The sequence below is a fragment of the Pinus tabuliformis genome, chromosome 5_2, assembly GCF_031772625.1.
Source record: "Pinus tabuliformis cultivar Carrire ecotype Pingquan chromosome 5_2, CPIR1, whole genome shotgun sequence".
Taxonomy (NCBI): Eukaryota; Viridiplantae; Streptophyta; class Pinopsida; order Pinales; family Pinaceae; genus Pinus; species Pinus tabuliformis.
In genome coordinates this window covers 556,956,177-556,980,794 of record NC_142306.1, presented here as the reverse complement: position 1 = coordinate 556,980,794, position 24,618 = coordinate 556,956,177, and the positions used below count along the sequence as shown (strand labels likewise).

General features: G+C 38.5%; 1 protein-coding gene across 1 annotated transcript in view; it reads left to right on the top strand.

Annotated features, from left to right (window-relative positions):
* The window catches only part of LOC149160178 (uncharacterized), a 74,799-nt gene that overhangs the window by 31,335 nt on the left and 18,846 nt on the right, over positions 1 to 24,618 (top strand). The window contains exon 6 of the mRNA XM_089436655.1: positions 11,538 to 11,623. Within this exon, the coding sequence (XP_089292781.1) occupies positions 11,538 to 11,623 (86 nt within the window). The remainder of the gene's footprint in view (positions 1 to 11,537; positions 11,624 to 24,618) is intronic.

Genomic DNA, 24,618 nt, shown 5'->3' with positions numbered 1-24,618 from the left:
GCTTACCAATGTCCTCAAGCATTAAATCTATGCAATGGGCAGCACAAGAGGTCCAAAAAATAGTGGGGTGCCTCATCTCAAAAAGTCTACCAGCAGCCATATAATTCGCTGCATTATTGGTGACAATTTGTACAACATTTTCTTCTCCCACTTCTTGAACAACTTCCTCCATCATTTCACAGATAAGTTGGGCACTCTTAACCTTATCTGAAGCATCCACTGACTTGAGAAACATTGTGCCTGCGGGACAAGATACAAGGAAATTTATTAAAGTTCTATTCCTCTGATCTGTCCATCCATCACTCATGATGGTGCACCCTGTTTCTACCCATGATGAACGAAACTCAGCTAGCAGAAGCATGACATCTTCAACACTCTCTAACAACATATCTGTCTAAAGGCTCTCTGATGTAGGGGCTTTGAACCCTGGACCTGCATTAGCAATTGCATCAATCATAGCTTGCCAATAAGGACTTCTGGCACAGTGGAAAGGTATGTCAGAATAGAACCAAAAGTTAGCAATGGCCTTCCTTGCCTGAATATGGATATTTTTTTTTCCAACCAGTGCCATCCAAGGTAGGTTGGGAACCGGGTTTTGTGCGGGGAGCAAAAAAGGCGTTTATGTTTCCACCTCCAGTGTTCAAGGAAGGAGTTGAAGGACTGGCATGGCTTGGAGGCATGTGTGGAAAACTTGGGAACGGCATTGAGGATTCAACAGATTGAGGTGACATGGGGCTAGTGACAGAAAAAGTATCAACTCCAACATTTCCTATTTCAGCAGTTTGCTTTGCTTTCTTGGCATTATGCTGCTCTAACATTTCAAGGGCCAAGGCTGCTTGGTGTTGGACATTCTCGTCAACCTTGGTGCAAATACCTATATCATGGCCAGGTATTTTTGCAAGGTGGAACTTGAATCTATAAATGCCTCCACTGCATTCCTTTTTGCAAAATTTACAAAGGAGCAAGGCTTTTCCAGGAATCTTGTCACAATAAGCCCAAGCAAAGTCCTTCTCTCTCGGCATTGTTGTTGCTTTGAACTTGTGTTTAATTTGTGGTTTCTGTTAAGATGAGTCCTGTGAAAGACAAGAAAAAATCAAATTTAAAAATCATCCAAAAATTTAAAATATGCTAGAAATTTAAAAAAGTAAATGAAGAGTCAAGACAGATGGACAAAACACTCATATCTGTAGCTGCTTCAAGCTCAGACTTGGTGGCAGGTGCTACTTGGAACAGTCACCTAGGAACAGAATTGTGGCTCAGATTTGTTGGAGGGCTCAGTCCTTGAGGCACAGTTACTAACTTACTGTTACAGTGTTATGAAATTATGAATACAGTGCAGAGTCATAAAGTTAGTTTGAGATTAGACCCTCTTTGAAATAATTTTATAGTAATCTCAACACTCTTTGAAATAATTTATAGTTTTATTTCCCTAAAGGTAACCCTCATCTTGAACCTATAACCTGTTAGGATTACATCTCATATATTTATTACAGTTACAAGTTTTCACCTATTAAAACTATATATATATCAAATTTAAAAAAAAACGAATGGTTCAACTAGTAATAAACTCACTAGAAATAGAAGTAAACTCAGAGAAATAAAAGGAGCTGTACACTTATTAGCTTCATCCATATACACTGAAAAATACCTTTGACCAAGGTCCAAGAGTATGGATTCAGTTGTAGTCTCGGCAAGCTTCCATTCTCTCCGGCTTTAAAGTTAAAGGGACCTGCAAGTGCACAATGTTACTGTTAAAAGTGAGACATTATGAATTATGTTACTGTTGTCAACACTGTAACGTATATCAAATGTACATACTACAGTCGACTGTCGAATAGATGCAAGCTATCGGTGAAGGCTGAAGCAATGTACAGTCGAACTGTCGAAGAGAAAAACTGTGACGGTGACCTGAGTTTCAATTTCACTCGACAGGGACTGTGCTTCCAATGCGGGCCGCGGCTTCGTCGTTCGAAACTTCGAATGCGCTTAGACAGGCTTCGACAGGGATATGCTTCGAGTTCGAAGGCTTCGTCGTTCGAATGCTGCAATGACAAACGCGGCAATGTTATAATTATAAACACGGCACCGATATGCTTCGAGTTCGAAGGCTTCGTCGTTCGAATGCTGCAATGACAAACGCGGCAATGTTATAAACGCGGCACCGTTAAACTGTTAAACAATTCACCGATGCGGGAAAGCAAACGCGGCAAACCGGAAGGCGAAAACCCTTATGAATTTGGCGGGACTCGTAAAACTCGTAAAAATCGGACGAAATCGCATAAATCGCGAGTCGAACTCGCGTTGACCACGAGTTAAACTCGGTCAACGCGAGTTGACACGCCCAGATTCGAAACTGATCGTTCTGCCGCCGATCCGACTTGCACTCGCGAGTATTCCGATTTTTTCCCGATTCCTGTTACACTGGTTCATAGTTTATGAACCATTTTACTAAAAACTACATAAAAAATTAAAACTTTAAAGAAAAATATCTTCATGTACATCAATATAAATCCAAGATTCCATACCATTAGAGACTCTTGCTCAAATTGGATTGCTTAGGTTAATTTATCTCCCAAGACAGATTCCATAACCCATGCACAAGAATTTATGTTAACGACATTTTTCAGTTATCTTCTTGAATCTTCCTTTTTTAGAGTCTTCTTGAATTTGACTATTATTGATTCAAGATGATATTCCAGGGGCGTATGCATGGGTCAAAGCAGTGGGAGCCCTGTTATACTCCCCTTTGTGACTGTAAGCTGGCTTGAGAGCAGAGCCCTTGTTTTCCTTTTTTTGTTTTTGTAAATTGTAATTCCATCTTGCTCAATTTGCATTGATTCCCCATGGTATCAATGAATCAATCCCCACTTGATTATAAATATGCTAATGGTTATGGCAACACTGAATTTGCCTTGCTTAGCTCAATGGAAGACATTGAATTTCTCTTTTGCTTTCAATTCCTCACTTTTGTTTTTCGAAATGAGTCAAAGAAGTCAAAAATCAGATTTTATAGGCAACATATCCCCAAACTCGTACAGCTTGTGCCATACCAGTTTGGTATGGAACCAGTCAGGACTGGCTGGTTCTGTACTGAATTGGTTTGAGATCTGATTTGTTGCCTTTGGGGACTAGCTGGCGAACCAGCTGATTATGTTTTCTGGTCAGCTGGATTTTAAAACACTAGTATCTATAGGAATCTGGACAGATATTAATCGATATGCATGAGATACTCCGAACGATGATTTCTTACCTTGTACAGTAGAAGGACAGTTTCTCTTAGGTGGTGTTTACATCAGATCACTATCCAAAGCACATCAAAAGCAATAGATTTAAGTGCTAAATTCAAGGAATGGACAATGCAAGATGTCCAAAATACTTGTGGATATTTAGCTTCCACAACCATGCCAACTTTGCAAACAGGTCCATTCAAGGAAGACACCATGAAGTTGATAAGTGGGTGGCGTGCTGGATTTGTCCATCCATCAAAAACAATACTAACCCTAGATGTTGGCCATGCTGATTTAATAGGCTCAAGCATTTTGTCCGCGTCTTTCTTTGCCTTAGTCAACAATGTGGTTCTAAGCTTCTCTGACCCAAGACGCACATACCCTGATGGAGCCCTTTGAGTTAGAGCTCGACACATCTCAATAAATAAAAGTGAGTGTGCAAGATCAAAGGATATGAAGTTATGATATAAAAAGAATGCAATGGTGGGATCAAGCTCTTCTTGTTTTCTTTTTCTGAAAAATCTTGTCCATTGGACCAAGTGCCACTGCCTTTATTTTTGCTGCTTGACCCACACCCCCACCAAAACTCTCAAATGGAAATTTGTTGCTGCTTTTCCTTAAGAATGGAAGGGGATCATCATTCTTGTTTTTTTTAGATGATGCAGCCACCCTTGCCACACCAACATTGGCCTATTTTTCCATTTCTTTCCTCTTAGCTAAAGACACCTGTGTACATGCTCCAATTCCACAACCTGGTAAAGCCAACAAATGACCTTTCACATGGTAATAAGTGCTCTTGAAATGATTGTTGTAATAGTTGCGTTTTCAAGCTATGTTACCGGATCCGGCTCTGGCAAGTGGAGTATTGCCGGATCCACGGATCTGAACCGGATCTGGATACAGATACTCCCAAATACACTTAAAATACGTATATTTTCAAAAACGCGGGTTTTGGAAACGACAAGCGGATTTTGGATACGGATCCGGACAGTGGCTGCCGGAAGCGGTGATAGGTGGCCGAAAAAGTTAAAACGCAGATATTTTCTAGGTTTTAAGGTTAGATATTTTGTGGTCCCGATATATTAAAACATTACTTTTAGTTTTGTCGGACTCTGCGTTGCTCTGTCTGCTTTGACCCTTTTGTTTTGTCGCCATTCGTTCTGGGCTCAGTGCTCACCGCCGGCTCCTCCTGCACAGGACTTTTGTGTTGCGGGCTTACCGCCGGCCCCACTGCACGCAGCACCATTCACTGCTGCTGGTTCCCGTGCATGCAGCACACATTGTGGGCACAGTCGGTCACGCTGAGGGTTTCAGGCTTCCGCGTTAACCAGGTAAACGTTTACGGTTCGGTTTAATATATGTTAATGTAACATTGTAATGTAATATTAATATATTATTATATTAATGTTTAATAACAGTTATATATAATACATGTTATATATGTTATATGGTTATATACGTTATGGTTTCGATAAACCCTGCATTATGGTTTCGATAAACCCAGAAAGTTAAAAACTGCATTATGGTTTCGTCGTTTCGATAAACCCAGAAGTGGATGGGATCCGGCTTATATATATATATATATATATATATCGGTTTAAACCATTTCGTATATGTTATTTAAGATTATGTTATATATATTATTTAATATTTATATATATATTAAACAATTATATATATTATACAGTTATATATATTATTTAATATTTATATATATTAAATAACAGTTATATATATTATACAGTTATATATATAAACATGAGAAAGTAAATAATTATAAACCGGTATAATTGTAAATAATTATAATTGTAAATAATTATATTTATAACAATTATATATATTATACAGTTATATATATTATTTAATATTTAACAGTTATATATATTATTTAATATTTATATATATATATATATATATATGTTATATAATATAATTATATATGTTATAACTTATAACTTATATAACATAATAAATTATAATAACAGTTAATAGTTATATTAATATTTAATATATGTTATTCAAATTTTTAAAATGTATTTAAAATTTAAATTTACTTTTTTTTTAATGTATTTAATTTTACAATTTAATTTTTAATTGTTTATGGATAATCATAATATTAATATATTATAACTTGACTTTTAAATGCAGTGGCAACTTGCAAGTAACCAATAGACTCTATATTATTATCATAATGGAACCATCACAAGATTCACATCATGAGCATAGTGAAGGGGAAATCATCAAAACAGATCCAAAATCCCCTCTATGGCAGTATGTGGAGATTATTGGAAAAAATCCCGGAGGTGGTTCATTTAAATGGAAGTGCAATGAATGCCAAGATATAAAAAATGGCTCATATACTAGAGTGAAGGCCCATCTCACCGGTCAAACTAACACAGGGGTGCAAGTATGCACTGGGCCAAAAGATGCAAATGGCAAACCTGGCCAAGGTTTGAGTCCTGAAAAAATGAAATTCTATGCATATTTGCAAGAAGCTGCTGATAGGAAACTTGCTAAGGGAAAACACCCTGTGCAAAGTTCTACAACTAGGCCTCCATTGCCATCTAGGCCTGCTGCTACATCTAATAAAAGGGCCACTCTAGGCCCTCTTGAAGCATGTTTCAATAATCAAGGTAGAGACATCGCTGATGAACACGTAGCTCGTTGCATCTATGCAAATGGGCTAGCATTCAATTTGGTGCGTTCCCCTTACTGGCAGCAAATGATTAAGGCAGTTAATGAAGCGCCGAAAGGGTACAAAAGCCCTGGATATGAAAAGGTCCGCACTACCTTGTTGGCATCAGAAAGGCAATCCGTGGATAGACAGCTACAGGCAATCCAGGATACATGGGCAGAAACAGGGGTGTCCATCATTTCTGATGGATGGAGAGACCAAAGAAACCGCCCATTAATTAATGTTGTTGCATTATGCCCCCAAGGGGCAATGTTTTTGAAGGCTGTTGATTGCAGTGGAATAGAGAAAGATGCATCTTTCATATCCACAATTCTTATTGATGCAATAGAAAGTGTGGGGCCACATAATGTTGTCCAAGTCATTACGGACAACGCACAGGTTTGTAAAGCTGCAGGTTTGATTGTGGAGGGTCGATATGATCACATCTTTTGGACTCCATGTGCAGTCCATTCATTGAACCTTATGCTTGCCAAGATTGGTGAGATTGAATGGATTAATGAAATATATGTAGCATCAAAAGAAATCCAAATGTTCATAACAAATCATTCAATGTCCCAAGCCATTTATCGGGGTTTTGCAAAGTTGGAGCTACTGAAGGTAATTTTTTTGATCATTACTATTTGTATTAGAAATAATGAAATTCTTATTTTTAATTACAAATTTATATATGGTTTATCATTTGAGATTTGGCCTTTTGAAACTTATAGGTTGCTGAAACTCGTTTTGCCTCCCACACTCTTGTCATAAAGAGACTTGTGGAGGTGAGACAAGCACTACAAGCAATGGTCATTGACCCTCTTTGGGAATCATGGAGGACTTCCACTTCTGATAGAGGGCAAAAAATCAAGTCCATCATTCTTGATGATGCATGGTGGGACAAGGTTCAATATCTTCTACGGTTCACTGAACCAATCTTGACCTTGATCAGGGCATTTGATACAGATACACCTTGCTTGGGGGAAGTTTATGAAAACATTGATAGTATGTTGGAGAGGATAAGGGAAATTATCAGGGCAAGTGAAAATGACCCTCATGAAACATTCTATTATTTAGTGAAGGACATAGTTACAGAGAGGTGGAACAAAATGACCACGCCATTACACCTTCTGGCATATGCATTGCACCCTAAATACTATCATTCTAAAATTTTGTCTTTACCTGGTAGAGCAGCACCAAACAAAGATTCTGAAGTGGTACAAGGATACAAGACAGCCTTGAAGAAAATTTATAGAGATATGGGAGTTGCAATGGAAGTCCGCCAAGAATTTGGAGGGTTTGTACAGTCTACTGGTAGCTTTTCAGATCCAGTAGCTATGGATGATCGAGGACATCTTGATCCTATTACTTGGTGGGGCTTCCATGGTGGGGATAGCATTCATCTGTCTACTCTAGCCACTAGGTTGTTATCACAGGTTGCTAGTTCCTCATCAGCTGAGAGGAATTGGAGTACATATGGCTTCATCCATTCAGTGAAGCGAAATAGGTTGGGAGCGGCAAAGGCTGAGGACCTTGTTTATGTTCATTCCAACCTTCGTCTTCTATCACATGTTGAACCAGAGTATAAAAAAGGTCCGAGCAGGATGTGGGATGTGGAGCCTGAGATCTCTGACTTGAACCTGACACTGAATGCCATGACTCACCTCAACCTACTTGAGGATATTGTTCCACCACCAGTCCAGCCTACTGATGCAACTTCCTACATTCCAGGACCCCCATCATCTATTCATGATGTAGACTTGCAATATGCAGAAGATATAGATCCATTTGAGGATATGTAAATGCATTTACTATTATCATTCATGATATTATGAATCATGATCCTTGGACCTTTTTGTTACTTTAGTCTTTGTATGAGGGACGATGCACCATTTCAATGTTTTAATCTTCATATTTATGATTTTATCATTCAATGTTCTAAAAATGTTTGATGGTTTCATGGAGTATTTGGTTTTTTAGCTTTAAGGTGTTTTTTAAAAGTTTAAATATATATATATATATATATATATATATATATATATATTGTACGTGACGTATCCTTGCCGTATCCGGATCTTAGGTTTTCAAAAAACTAGCAGATCCGGATCCGTATCCGTATCCTGGTAACTTAGTTTTCAAGCAACATTGCCTCCTCCCTTCAACTTGCTACTTGGCCCTTGATCTCTTGTGACATACTTCGACAAGGTATATATGTTTTCTTGAGCCTGCTGTTCTTCTAAATTAATTCTTCCCTCAACATTTGAAGCTGCTGTTGCAGCCCCACTTCCAATAGAGGGAACACTTATAGACCCCGATGAAATTGGAATAGGAGGGGCATCACCAATGGGGACATTCTTCCTGTTCCTTTGCCCCTTCCGTGATGCCCTTGATGAATCCATGAATGTATTGAAAAGTGTAACTAGGTTCGGTCTTCATAATGACATGTGTAATCGTGATTTTATGTAATTGATGAAAAGAAGAAAAATAAAATTATTATTGTAATACTCGTCTTATGGGTTTCGTGAGCAAAGAATTTTATTTTTAGTAATGGCTCCCATTGTGAGCTTTTAGGTATTGTCATCAAGTCATAAAAGTCTACAGACTCAATGTCAAAGATGTAAGACCGATGTGTGCATGTTACACATTGTAAAAGGAAATTTATTCATGTCATAAAGTCATGTTCCAAGACCTTGTCACAAAGTCACCTTGAAGTCAGCCCAAAGATGTTTCCAGAAAGGCATGTCGGCCTAGGCTCCAATACAAGTCGGCTAATTATGATGCACAAACCACTATAAATAGGGCAGCTCGGCCTCATTTCAGAGAGACAATTTCGGTCAATGACAAGAAGGCAGAACAAAGTGTGAAGTTCTCAAGAAAGGCAGCTTAATAACCAGCGAGAAGAAGGAGAGGAAGATCGAACTCATTTGGGACTGTTTCTTGGGTAATCAACTTCACACGTGTGGCAGAAACTAGGGTTTCTGCAGTGGATACATCTGCTGTGGTAAAGGACAAAGAAAGGGTCTTCACACCATCACCATTGTTAGCCGAAATAGCAAAGAATAGCCCTCAAAGTGAGTGAAGGAGAGTTACACAAAGAAGGACCATAATTCAGTCCACACGTGTGTCTATGCAGTGATTTCAGGAAGCCAAAATTGCAGACCTGTGGAGGAAGGCCGAAAACTTCATAGCAGCTGAAGCCTGAGATTAGTAGTGCATGAAGGCAGTTGAACTTGCGTTGACTTGTGAACTAAGGAGAAGCAATGACTTGGTCTTGGAAAGGTTGTTGTGTCAATGGTCTAGGTCTTGGTCTTGGTATTCGTCAATTGAAGTCTCCATAAGAAGAAAAATTTGTTTGGGTTTTCCTCTCAAGCAGGAGAGGTTTTGGCCCTGGCTGACCACCCACATCTTGTGTCTCTTGTCTCTTTATAGTTTATGCATTGGTAGATGTTTGATGAAGAAGAGCACTATAATAACCTAATTAAAAGAAGATCCTATTCTAAGAAGTAAAAAGCATTCACAAGCAGTTATCTAACATAGAGAAATCACCTAATTGCTATGCCCTAGATTTCTCAACATAATGCTGTAAAAAGAAAGAAAAAAATGCACAAACTCGTAAGAAAAATGCACATGCAAACTGCTGTAATAAAAATGCAAAAAAATAGAAGAAAAATGCACTTGTTGTTTGAATCGCCTCCAAAATGCTCCCAAACCCTTTGCTAGTTGCTCCCACACATCCACAAGCAAGAGAGACAAAATAATGAGGGAGAAATAAGCCAAAACCGTGCTTTATGGGCCTTGCGGCACGTATTTCCAGGGGACACTTGTCCCGAAATTTGGACACACTGGGCACGCTCAGGATTCACGTGTCTGTCGAATCCCACAAGGCAGACACGCTCAGAGGACACGTGTCCCAGCGAATCGTGTCTGATTCATGGGATTCGGGACATGGCAGGGGTTTTGAGCAAATCCGGTTTCTTAGCTTGTGCATTAAATGAATCCGCCTTTCTAATTCGTTTTTAACACTTGGATTTTATGATGGAAACTTTAACTGGACACTGCCATCTTTACGCTACTGGATTCTGCCTTCTTCATTCACAATACTTTGCCTCCTTCACAGACTCAGTCCTTTACTTACAGCTGCTTCCAAGTGAAGTTTTCTACACACAGGACTCCATCTTCTCAATGTGTCAAACTTTTGTCCAGACCAGAACGTCACTCCAACTTCATTTTGACTACGGAGAGAAGAAGAATGATTGAATCTACTTTGCGGAGGAGATTCTTTATTTGTATTGTTTTAAATATTCTTCCTGTTATGTGTTTTTGGGGGGTTTTCAGCACTCTGCTTTGATTAGCAAAACCGTGGAATCCTGATCCATGCTTCACTTGGAGAAACATCTTCAACATTTGGTGGTTTTTCTGGAAAACCACTCTACTGGTTGACATTGAAAAGGCATGACCACTTTATCTTCAAAAAATAAGATTCTCAAGTCTCTGCTAAGCAGTTTTTAGTTAACTTTAAAGATGCAGTTCTCTGATACTGTAACCAACACTCTCATATGATCAGCAGTTGAAAAGCTGTTGTTTGAACTTTGAAAACCCCGAAAGTCCTCAGTATTGCAACTGGAGCTCTAGAAATTTATCTCCAGAGGTAACAGTTCTGTAACTTTTGCTCTGATAACATCTGTGGTGTACCCACTCAGTCCCTTTGTATCTCTGTCGAGAGAATGGGGCACATAAAACTTAATATCTCACCCCCAATAATCTACATGACTGCAGAAATATAGGATTTGTTCATACATTACAATGCGTCTATCAAAAAGTTTGATACATAAATACCCAAATTGCTCATGATGGTAGCAGAAATTCTGGATGAGCTTTCCTACAACAAACACATTCAAATTTCTAACTAAGCTAGTCCTAACACTACAGATATAATGCAGAATTGAAGCCATATGTGCAAAAATTCTAACTGAAAGCTATTTTACAAACATATTGCAGATCTCTGTCATTAGTTTAACTTCGATATAAAAATTGACGCAAATAAAGTAGCGATAGGCATGAGAGTAATGAAGTTTTTTTTAGAATAGCTCCAGAGAACCAAGTAGCTACTGGTAAGCGTTTTGACTCCCAGCCTTAGGCAATAGCATAAAATCTCCACCCAACAGAGGAGTCCATTGAATGGACACAAGAAACGGGTTCTCTTTCACAGGCTTAATCTCAGCTCTCAACAATAAGCTCATTGACTTTAAAGGATTAGGAGGACAGGGATAATGGCTGGAGAATTGTGGAATGATGGAGATAAACTGTAGAATGAATAAGTACTTGAAATAAAACGTTGGTGTCACTAAAGCTCAAAACTGATAGGTATTCCTTGTGTAGAGAGCAACTGCCCATTAAGGAGCCTATAAGCTAAAGGTAGAACAGTGATTGAAGGATTAGAGAAATTTCATTTTTTCATCTGTGTAAAAGAATAACCTAGATAAGCCACTGCTGCTAATGCACACCAGTTTGTAATTTTTATAAATCTATTTATTTGTATTCTGTTGAAAATGTGATGTTTTTAACCTTCCTGTTTTTGTGTGCTCTTATGATGCTTATGTACCAGTTTTGGAATGACAGTTTCTGCTTGTACTACGCAGGGAAGAGTTAGAAAAACAAAAGGCTCATGAACGATATATGAGGTTGCAGGAACAAGGCAAAACAGAACAGGCTAGGAAAGATTTGGGTAAGCTATGATTACAACTCATCAGTGTTAGTATCTAGATGCAAAATCTGTTTTGGCTGTTGAAGGTCAGTAAATATTTCTGACATTTGATGAGAAAGGTATTGACCAATTTTTTTATTTCTACAGTATAATGTAAAGTCTTTTGGTAAATGAAATAACGAAAATACATGTCTTTGTTATTGGTCTATTTCCTGTCTATATGTGCATTCATTGTGCACATATCCTTTCCAGTTAGATGTCGAAGTAGACTTGTGCTTATGAATCAAAGGCACTCTTAGTGTCCAGCAAAAATACCTGTTATGTACTTATGCTAGTCATCTGTAAGCACAATTAAATGTAGCAATCAATCATCATTATGTTGTCTATTCAAGTCTCCATAGTAATGGTTATAATTACATGTTTGAAGGATGAGTGCCCACATGCTTTCAGGCTTTAAAAATTAAATGTAGTGTACCCAATGGCAGCTATAGGCACTCATAAAGGAGTTCAATTATCAAGACACAGCAATATCGATCAAATGGTTAAAAAAATATGTAACTTATAAGGGATGGTGAATGGTGCAAATGGTTTGGCCATTTATATACATGTGATGTACCCGCGTTGTAGGAACCATTCCCCCAGCCCCCTTTGTTCCCAGCCTTGAAACTGTGCTCTGAGCAGGAGCACGTCTGGACTCTCCTTAATGGTAATGTTAAATTCTTAAAGTATCCTTTTACTTAAATTTTTAACATTACAATTGATTGCTTTAGGATGTTTGAGAGTGGTTCCAATCTCATCGGACTTCATATGGAGGAAATAAAATTTTGTATCCCATTCAAAATTTAGCAGATGTAACAGTTATCAGGATTTCAAGATCAATGGGATGTACCCCAATGTTGCTGGTGTTGATTGTTGAACTCTTTTGTCCTGGCCTTGGCAGAAATGTATGCTTCATTGAAACCAAAATCATTGACCAGGCATGTTAAGCTTTTTCTTCTGTATTTTAAAATTTGGATAAAAGGCAGTTTCATCAAAATTGGCTGGTGTCGACTGATGTCCCTAGAGGATCGAGGTAGAGGCAAAGACTAGACGAAAGGAAAGGAATGAAGGATTGAACTAATGATGAGGACCTCGTTCTAAGCAATGGTGGAGCATGCATGGCGGTGCTAACCCACAACTAGAACATTTTTCAAAATTGGTGCTTTCACAATTGGTGAACACTTCTTTTGTAGAGAGGTGTTTAACGTCTAGCTCAGTTTATTGGTTTGGTCCTTTTGGTCTTCATATTTGGCTGTGTAAATGGCCTAATAGTTGTAAATATAACTATTTGGTCATGTTATTGTTGGCAGTTGTAGATAACCTATTTCATTCCATAAGTTAATGGTCTACTTTCTATTATATGGCCTCAAAATTTGTATATTTGCTTGTAATTGATAGAGCATAGGTTCTTCATGGTCGATGCTTGAATGATTAATGATTAATGTACTATGAATGGATCTCCATTGATGTACATATGCACATTTTCATATATTCTGCAACTGATTTGGTATTCTAGATATTTTTTTATGAATATAAATGCAATATAATCTCTCTCTCTCTCTCTCTATATATATATATAACAAGAACAAGTGAGGTGATAAGAGTAGAAAACAATGAAATAAAGGCAAGTTGGCATAAGGTAAAATAGTGGTACCCAAGTACGGAATATATCAGTAATTGTCAAACACCCGTACAAGATGCTCTCTCTATTTGTCGAATGTCGGTCCAACAGCTCTATTGGGAGCTTCGCCCAACACACAGTAAGCTTGGGGATTCCTAAGTGGGGTGAGTAACTATAGGTTGGTTAAGCAAGTAGAGCTCGCGAAAGCGGGGCCAAGTGAAAACTACTAATGAAAGGATCAATCTTACCTATGCATTCATACCGAGAGAGTTGAGGGATTTTGGAAAATGATGCTCCTGACAATCTCACACTCAGAAACTCGCCGACTCCATGCAACCTTGGATGTACCCTTTATTATATGGTTGTGATATTAGGGTTGTGACCTTCCATATTAGAAATATTAATTATTTAATGTATTATAATAGTTATAATCTTGTATGTGGAGTTTTATAACAAGTCTCCCTTTTCTGCATTGCTTCACCCTCAAAACAAGATTAGAGCCTTCCTCGAGCAAGCAAGATGTTGTATCCTTGATCCAAAATATGCAAGGGTCCTTTGGACATTATTCTTTAGCACTTTGATAAGACAATTGATATCCTATTATGCTTAACAAGGCATTACACTGACAAAGGTGGTTTGGAGGATAGACTCTGGAGCGTAAATGCTCAATATTTGATATATATATATATATATATATAACTTGATGATGATTACAATGGTGGAAGGCCCTAGCTTAAATACAACCCATGAGCCATTGCATGAGGGGGCAAGATCTTTGATCGTGCCCCTTAGTTTAGGAATTAAGTTAAATAAATTATTAATAAATATCGGTGCTTTCACAATTGGTGAAAACTTCTTTTGTAGAGAGGTGTTTAACAACTAGCTCAGTTTATTGGTTTGGACCTTTTGGTCTTTCTATTATGCTTAACAAGGCATTATACTGACAAAGGTGGTTAGGAGGATAGACTCCGGAGCATAAATGCTCGGTATTTGATAGAGAAAATATATATATATATATATAACTTGATGATGATTACAATGGTGGAAGTCCCTAGCTTATATACAGCCCATGAGCTATTACATGAGGGGGCATGATCTTTGATCGTGCCCCTTAGTTTAGGAATTAAGTTAAATACATTTATACAATAAATTTATACATAACATTGCCTTCCTCTTGAAAGAATGCTTTGTCCTCAAAGCATAGTTAACGAAGGATGTTGCTAACTGAATGCTTCGGTCTCCCATTAGGCTTCTTCTTCTGGTAGGTCCTTCCACTTAATAAGGTATTCTTTGATTACTCGTGATTGCAACATTTTTTCCCTGACGGTGATGACTCCTTTTGGTTCTAAAATGACCTTCCCATTGTCATCTAATGTCGAAAGTGTTGTCTGTGCCACTTGGTGTTTTGCAAGTGCCTTTTTAAGGTAAAATGCATGGAAGACGTGAACACGACATTTATCAGGAAGGCTTAAGTTGTATGTTACTTGGCTGATCTTTTTGTTAATCTTGTATGGTCTATAGAGCTTTGGTGCCAATTTGTATTTTCCCTTTTGTTTTAAGAACAATTGCTTGCAAGGATGAATTTTAACAAATACCCATTCCCCAACTTCAAATTCTCTTTCTGTTCTATTTTGGTTATCTTGCTGCTTCATACGATTTCTTGCAATATTTAGATTTTCCTTTAGTGCTTGGAAGACTTTTTGGGTTTCTTCTAACTGATCTTTAACCGCTGGATGTTTTGTCTTGATAATGGCACAATCCTTCCATTTACGAGGTTCATAACCATACAAACCTTGAAATTGAGTCATTCTCATTGAAGTGTGGTAAGTGGAATTTTACCACCATTTGACGAGATGTAACCATTGAGCCCACTTATTTTGTTTGTCTATTGCATAACAACGTAGGTAGGCTTCTAAACATTTATTGACGACTTCTGTTTGACTGTTTGTTTGAAGATTGTATGCTAAACTCATGTTGAGGTAGGTTCCTATATGTTTCAAAAATTCCTTCTAGAATTTTCCTTTGAATTTGGCGTCTCTATTGCTAACAATGACTTTGGGAAACCCATGTAGTTTGTAGACGTTCTTGCAAAATATCTCAGCGATTTATTTTTCTGTGTCTAATTTTTTCATTACTATGAAGTGTGCATACTTAGTGAGTCTATGGACTACTATGAGAATTTTGTCTTTGCCATCAGACACGAGGAACCCTTCGATGAAATCCATTGAGATTCCTTCCCACTTTTGCTTTGGAATATTTAAGGGATGGAGCAGACCAGGTGTCATATTGTTCTCATTCTCTTTTCTGTGGGATTGATCACACTCTGCTACATATCTTTGAACTTCATTACTCATCCCTTTCCAAAAAAATGATGGGCGTGCATTGTAATAGGTTTTAAAGAAACCTACATGTGCTGCTGACAGTGAAGAATTGGACTCCTTGAGAACTTTGTTTTATATTTGGAATTTGGGTTGAGGTAAATTCTTCCCATGTACTGCAAAATATCGTTTTCCATTCAGATTTTGAATTATGAGGAGGGTTATTGATTATAACCCTCGTTTATGGGTCTTTTGCATACTCAATTCGAATTTCATTAAGCCATTTTGGAACTACAACTAAAATTGCAAGTGATGACAATTCTTCGTCTTTTTTGGACAGAGCTTCTCCTAGTACGTTGTCTTTCCCATTTTTATGTAATATATCCATGTCGAAGGTGGCAATTTTTTCGATCCATTTTTGTTATTCCGTAGAAAGTGTTTTGTGCTGGAGGAGGTGTTGAAGACTATTATGGTCTGTTTGTATTAAGAACTTATTGTTGAAATAGGTAACTAGGTTCGGTCTTCATAAATATGAAATGTACTCTTGATTTTTGTATATTGCAAAAATAACGAAAAATTATTATTATTATTATTTTGTAGCACGAGTTTCATGCTCAAGGTCAATTTATTTATAGGTCAAGCACCTATTGAGTGCTTCTAGGGTTTGTCATTAAGGCAAGAAGTCAATTGACTCATTGTCATATATGAACAACTCCATTGGGCACTTTGTATCATGTAAAGAAAATTTATGTAAGTCAATTTGAGTCATAAATACCCTCCAAGATCAAGTCAGCCTAGTTGCAACAAGTTGCCCTTCAAGGGATGACATGTCAGCCTCATAAGTGCTATTCAACCTCCATGTGAAGCCTATATATAAGGGAGAACTCGACCTTATCAAAAGAGTATCCAAGAAGTTTGTAGAAGAACAAGAAAGACAAGGAATACCTGGCGAAGAGAAGGAGAATAAAAGGAAGAAGAAAGCAAAGTATTTGAGGATTGTTTTTGGGCCGTCATCCTTCACACTTGCAAGATTAGGGCATCATTGTGACTGCAGGAAGACTGAATGGCAGACTCCTCAAAAGAAAAGAAGTTGGAAATTGAGAGCAAGAAAGTCAATGAAGGAAGCCTAGTTAACAAGGAGGAGGAAGCACATCAAGCGAAGGAGGGAGAAGGCCATTTCAGCCACTAAACTACCCACACGTGTGAAGTTGAGGAATTGTAGGGGCCGAAAAGTTGCAAAACTGGAAAATCTAAAATTTTGAAGAGAGGCCGAAATTTGAAGTATTAAAGCAAGTTTGGCTGATGTTGACTTTGTGGAAGAAAAGCTCATCAAGAAGAGGTTTGACTTGACCTTGGATGGGTCTTGGTCTTGGAATTCGTCATTTGAAGATTCTATAAGAAGAGAAGAATTCTTGTGGGTTTTCCTCTTAAGAGGAGAGGTTTTGGCCCTGGCTAGCAACCTATATTTTGTGTCCTCTTGTCTCATTGATCTTCATAGCTTGGTAGCTGTTTGATGATAAGTACACCATAATAATCAAGAGAAGGCTATATATAAGGGAGAACTTGACCTCATTAAAAGAGTATCCAAGAAGTTCGTAGAAGCACAAGAAAGATAAGGAATACCTAGCGAAGAGAAGGAGAATAAAAGGAAGAAGAAAGCGAAGTATTTGAGGACTATTTGTGGACCATCATCCTTCACATGTGCGAGATTAGGACATCATTGTGACTGCAAGAACACTGAATGGCAGACTCCTCAAAAGAAGCCGAAAATTGAGAGTAAGAAAGTCATTGAAGGAAGCCGAGTTAACATGGAAGAGGAAGCACATCAAGCGAAGGAGAGAGAAGGCAATTTTAGCAACTAAACTACCCACACGTGAAGTTGTAGTAATTGTAGGAGGCCCAAAAGTTGCAAAACTGAAAAATCTGAAATTCTGAAGAGAGGCCGAAATCTGACTTATTAAAGCAAGTTTGACTGGTGTTGAATTTGTGGAAGAGAAGCTCATCAAGAAGAGGCTTGACTTGGCCTTCAATGGGTCTTGGTCTTGGATCATAGGTCTTGGAATTCATCATTTGAAGATTCTATAAGAAGAGAAGAATTCTTGTGGGTTTTCCTCTCAAGAGGAGACGTTTTGGCCCTGGCTAGCAACCTACATTTTGTGTCGTCTCATCTCATTGATCTTCATAGTTTGGTAGTTGTTTGATGCTAAGAACACAATAATAATCAAGAGAAAGAAAAAATTAAATACAAGTACATCAAGTTAATTAAAAGAACATCACATGCAGTTATCAAAGTAAGAGAAATCGCCCTAATCCTCTCTGATAACTATTTCAATGTCTATCTAGGCGGTAAGAGATGTCACACCACATCAAGGAAGAATTTCAGCAAGGGAAGGCACTTTCGAGAGAGAGTGATTGACTGAAGAAGCCGAGACGCCTTTGAGAACCAACCTCGTGTCTGGCTTAAAGAAGTATCTGAAGCTAGAATGTTTGAGGGGAAAAGTGCAAGATATGGATACACCTCTCTATGTGGTAGAGTCTTTGAGGGATCATAATCTATGGAGGAACGAAAACATGCAGAAAATGACCTCGACGCTAAAAGGGTGGGCTCTGGACTCTGCCTAAATGATGGGCTGTGGAACTGTCTGCTTACATCAGATGATGTGCTTTAGAAGCAAGGTCTAAACACTCTCCAACCTAGTTTAGTCTGCCTGCAACAAGCTCGGTCCCCAATTCTCGGAGCCAATGAGAACTGTGGGTCTGATAATAACCTCCATGAGATAGAGTTTGGTCAAGAAGTCCAGAAACTGTCCTTGGAAACACTGTTTCTTGATGAGGGCCAAAAAACCATACCCTTTAGTGAGATGAGGCTGGAGGGCTTGTCATAAACCAAATCAAGGCCCCCTTGAACTAGTGATGAAAAAATTGGCATCTGCAAAAAATGTAAGTTCGTAAGAGATCTCTTCGATGCATTGAAGATCGAGAAGTGGTTGCTATACAGAACTCTCAAATTGGGATCTCTAAATAGGTGCATGTAAAAAGAATCAGATAACAATTCAAATAATGTAAGTGCAAATATCTACCTTCTTGAATGTTGTGATATAGCTGTTTCCTTAATGTTAAAAACACATTGTTTCTTGTAAATGTTGAACGTCTAGCTGTCCCTAGCCTTGAGAAGGGAGCTTCTAATGTTTCCCTGGCACTGGGAATTCTGGTCCTTGGGACGTTCCCAGGGGCCAACAGATAGGGGATTCCTTTTGCAGAGGATGTTTTTAGGTGTTTTCTTGTTCCGCGCAGGAAATGCAAGGTATGCATCCCCTACCCGTACCCTTGGAGATGTGTCCTTTTGGTATTCTCCTAGGGAGAGGGGGTTGTTAGGCAAAGAGTCTTGAGATTCATCAAGTCTTGTTGTGACTATTTATGGATCTGCTCCTGTAGTATTCACCTAAGAAGAGGAGGTAGTTAGACACAGGCTTGAGATTCATTAAGTTTTATGTTGACTACTTGCTTGGGTGGCTAATTCGTTCTCTTGGGAGTTGCACAAGGACTCGAAAATCACAAAGTACTCTGCAAACTCAACGACAATACTAAATTAGGGAGAGTCTACCTATATTTTCTTGCATAGATATCATAATTACCATACCCATAGTTCACTCATACACTTAGTGTACTTGGTGACTACGCGAGTCATACATGTGTTTATGGTAATTGTGGCTAAGATTTTTTCCCCCTTGTTTTTCTTTTAGATTTTTGAAGAACTGCCTACCTTTTTCCTAATGCAGAGTATCTCTAATTTTTGTCCGTTGCTTTTCGGATATCAGACATTTAGATAGCGTGTTTTGTCTCAGCTGCCTTGGCTTGTATATCTACATTAGTGGGGTTTGATTCCAACTGGATGACTAATCCTAAGGTGGATACTCCTTTATAATCCTTATGTGATTTTACTTTTGTTCAGGGCTATCTGCTTACACCATTTATATATGTTATATGTGTGTTGCTAGAATTAGATTTATTTGATTGGTAACATGAGAATATTCATTTTCATGCAAGCCTTCAAAGATTGACATAACGAAACTCTAGGGTCATAGAGATTGAGTTCTAGGGAATATTTGTTTGAGAGTAATCCCTTTCTTTTGAAATGATTCTGAATTATAACTGGCCCATCGTTTTGGTTTAATGTTTCCCTTCTTTATGTGGCTCTTTCTGGTAAAGATTTTTGGTTGACATCCCATAGGTACATATTGGCCTCCAGTTTGTTGATGCTTAATACCAAAACGTTGTAGCTCTAACGTACCTGCTTCTAATCCCGACCCAAAGCGAAGGTTAGATGGAGGTAGTTACTGTGATGACCCAGTCTCTATGGTCCCGCTACAGAAATGGGGGTCTAAAATTTTCGATCTCTTGCAATTGTTAAAAATAGAGGCAGCTCAGGGAGAAATTTACCCATTGGGAAACCCTCCTTGCGCCAAAGAAAGAAATAATGATTTAATGTGGCAAATACTCTTGGGCAAGTAGAAAAATATTTTTATAATATCAAAAAGGAATCTGAATTTGCATTTCCCTCCAATGCAAATCGGCCTCATGGTTTAATAGCAAAAGAAATAGTAAAATGTAAATTTAACTCTAGTAATAATATTAATATTTGTCGAGTCGGCCTCATCATGTAAATGGTTGTCTTTTCGCTCATAAGGACGAATATAAATATGCACCTATTCTCCTACATTCTGGGCATCGAATCAATGTACTATGAGGATCACTTATTTTTTGTGGCTCGTCCTAGTTATCTCTAATGTTTGTTTTATTATACAGTGGTCGCTCTTGTGGTTCATTGGATTCATTATATGTGATTTGTTTCATCCTTGGCTTGCATAGCATGTGTTTCAAATGGCTCACACTACACTCTGTTTTATGTGACTCTCATTCAATGATAGAGTCTTGCATATTCATTTATGAGGCTTTCACAGTGGATGGATGGCTCACATAACAAAGTGGCTCGGTGATTTGCATATGTTTCTGTGGTTCGAAATACATATTGGATTGTATCTGTTACAGTGAGGCTCAAACTTGATATATTTCAAAGGCTCCACTATTGATCTGAAATCACTCGTGAATGATCTCAGTTAATTAATATAGGTATTACAGACTCGTGCTGGGGTGTGCCTATGTTACTTAATGCAATGGATCGATAAGATTGCGAAATACATAGACATTGAGGCAATTAGAGAAAACATAACAGGGAAAACATATACACACAACAAGTTTAATAAGGAGTTCACCCAATGCTCCTAGGCTACGTCTTCGCGTCAACCTTCAGTGGTTGCCTCTCTATTATGTTTTCGAAGCAGAGTTTTTACAACAGTGAGCTCAATTTGAGTCTCACTTAACAGATATGAATCAGTAGGACTGGAGCACATAGACTCTCCTTACTGAAACATGACCTTTACTGGTCAAAGTAGTATGAGCCCAATCCGAGGCTTATACATGACATGCCTATGCTGAGGAGCTCGCTTGAACCTCTCAAGCTTTCTCTGGAGTACACAAACTCTTTGACTTTCTCTAGCTCTGTCTGGCTCGATGCTACCTGCAGGTCAGCTCTGCTTCTTCTCTCTGTTCTCTGCTCTTAGCTTCTGCGTTTAACTAACTCTCCTCTGTGTGTCTCTTGTGCTATGCTTCTGTAAGTTCATGGTTTTAAAGCCAGTTTGCTTTCTGTCAGTTCGTTTTCGCTTCCCGACATTCTGGTTCTTCTGCTGCTGTCCATTCGAATTCCCCTGTTCTGCGTTGTCATCACTGTGTAACGCTTCACAGGGAGGTGGCCACCTATTCTGTAATGGATGAGTGTGTCAGTTCTCTTGGACATGTTTGAACGGTCGTTATTTCTGTTTGCTCCAAGATTGCTCACGAAACACAAATCTTTTGCCAACTCATCATCCTCGTTGGACTTCAAATCCCATGTAATCTTGCTTTATAACCCTGTCAAATCTGGTCATTTATCGGGACACGCCTCCATCGTTGATCTGGGCCCCCCAAATCCTACGGTTGTCGTCCATATCAGGCGGGTAAGTAGCATGACATTTACCCGTCCGATGTGAGCGGTTTTCTCTCTCTTCTGCTGGACGCGTTTCACTCAATGTGTGGCATCGGGCGAGGCTTGGTTGAAACTGCTTACCGCCTCGAGGCCTTCCGATATCTTGCCGGTTTTGTGGAATCCCGCTCTATGGAACCCAATCAATTACTTTTCCATATTTCAGTCTTTTCAGCTCTGGGCGCTCGGGGCCTTCCTTTACTAAACCACCTCCATTTCTTGAATTAGCCTCTGGTTTTGCCAATTTGCGCCAGCGCGCATTACCATGGGCCAATGGTCTGTGCGCTTGACTGAGGGTCCTCGTTGCTCCGCGCTGATCACCAATTGCAACTGTCATGAGGATTCCTTTTGATAGCTTGATCTTTCTAAGACTTGAATCTTTTGGCATAACTTGAAAGAGTTTATGGAAACTTAGAGAGTGTTTAGGATCCAATTCGGATCACGACCTTCCCACTGAAAAACTATTGGACCACCAAAAGTTGGTTTTCAAGCATTGACTAAGTGAGGGTATAACTGTCTTACTTGTCCAATCTCTATCCATTTTGCACTGCTTGGCTTTGAACCTTTGAGTCCAATCTTGAGGTACTCAACATCCCCCCTGCGCGTCGTCCTCACCTTCCTGTCCAGAACTGTGTCTTCCTTCGATTCATTGAGATATTCAAGTAACAGATCATCAATAGAAGGCAATTGACTCTGCTCTTCGGGATCTTCAATCAATGAAGGTTCAAATAGTCTCAAGCTGTTTACATTAACGATTGAGTAGATGTGCATGTAAGCTGGTAAATCAAGGCGAAAAGCGTTCTCACCAATTTTCTCCAGTACCTTGAAAGGTCCATACCTTATTGGCTTCAGCTTCTTACCTTCACCTTGTATTATGTCTTTGCTGATATACAGCCAGACTTGATCACCAACGTGAAAGCTATTTTCCATCTAATGCTTGTCATGCCTTGCCTTGTACTTGGCTTGGCTCTTTTCCAGCTATTCCTGTATTGCCTGGTGAATTTCTTGGATTTGTTCGATGAATCTGGTTGTCTTGTCCACATCAATGTGTCCATCAACCGCTATGTCTTTACTAAGGACAAAATCCAAAGGAGACCTTGGTGTGAAACCAAAACAGGGCTCAAAAGGAGATCTTTGTGTAGAAGAATGTTTAGCACGGTTGTAAGCATGCTGCACATAACATGAATGTTCATCCCAAAGTTTGGGATGCTTGCTGCAATAGCCTCTGAGCAACTGGATGACTGTTCTATTGACCACTTTTGTTTGTGGATGAAAGGCTGTGCTCTTCTTCAGTTTGGTGTCCATCAGTTCCCACGGACTCGACCAAAACTTCCCAATAAATCGGGAATCTCGATCAGATACAATGGAAGTGGGTAATCCAAAATGAACCCATACATGCTGAAAGAACAACTTTGCTATTTATGCAGCTGTAACCTGTTTGTTACATGGTATTAAAATACAGATTTTACTGGACCTATCCACAACAACATATAAGTAGTCATGACCTTTTCTAGATTTGGGTAGCCCCCCAACAAATTCCATGGAAACACTTTCCCAAAGATGAGAAGGTATTGGTAGTGGAATGTATAAGCCTAGTTTTCTATTGCTGGGCTTGCTTTTAACACACATAGTATACCCTCTTACATATCTAGAAACTGTCTCATTCATTTTAGGCCAATAACAAAATCTTTGCAGCTATGCAACTGTTTTACTTACACCAAAATGACCCGATATTAGAGAAGTGTGTGCTTCTCAAATTATCTTTACTCTTTCAGTTTGTGGAATGCATAACTTTCCCAAATGATACAAGAGTCGGTCCTTAACATGATAATCCAATTCTTCTACTTGTTTGCCACGACTTAAAGTTGCATATACATCTTTAAAATCTATATCTTGAGCATACTGTTCAATGTAGCTTTCATGCAATACTGAATTATGCTTAACTATAGTAGATGCATTGATGATTGGTCTGGACAACATATCTGTAACTTTATTGTGTATGCCCTTTTTATATTTGATGACTAAATGAAATTGTTGTAGGAAACCCATCCACCTATAGTGTCTTGATTGCTGCAACTTAGTTTGGGAGTGTAAATATTGAAGTGGTTGATGATCAGTATGTATAACTGTCTCTTTGCCCATTAAATAATGTTTCCACTTTTTCACACTCTGTACTAATGCATACAATTCTTTATCATATGTGGGATAATTAACTACTGCAAAATTAAATGTCTTAGAATGATAACATATGGGTTTACCGTGCTGTATCAACACTGCTCCCATGGCATAATCACTGTCATTTGTTTTAGTCTCAAATGGTCTTTGAAGATCAGGTAGTGCTAGTACTAGTGCTGTGCTAATCTTTTCTTTCAAGGTGTTGAAGGCTTTCTGCTGTTTGCCTCGCCACTGAAACACCTTGTTCAATCCTGTCAAAGCATGTAAAGGTGCTGCAATTAAGGAAAATTTAGCAATAAACTTTCTCCAATATTGTGCTGCCCCTAGGAAGCTTCTAACTTCAGTAGTAGATTTGGGTTTAGGCCAGTTTACAATCACTGCAACCTTAGAGGGATCTATCTTCAATTCACCACCCCCTACTGTGTGACCCAAATAATTCAAAGATGTTTTACCAAATTCACATTTTGAGAGTTTAACATAAATTTTTTCTCTTTTTAAAACATCTAGAGTCTGCTTGACATGCTTTAAATGTTCCTCCCATGTTTTACTAAATATAAGAATGTCATCCAAATATATAATTACAAAATCATCAATAAACGGTTTGAGTACATCATTCATTACTCTCATGAAAGTAGCAGGAGCATTAGTTAAGCCAAAAGGCATAACCAGCGACTCATACAATACTTGCGTTGTTTTGAAAGCAGTCTTCCATGCATCTTGCTCTGCAACTCTGACTTGATGATAGCCACTATGCAAGTCCAACTTGGAAAAGTAAACAACTTCT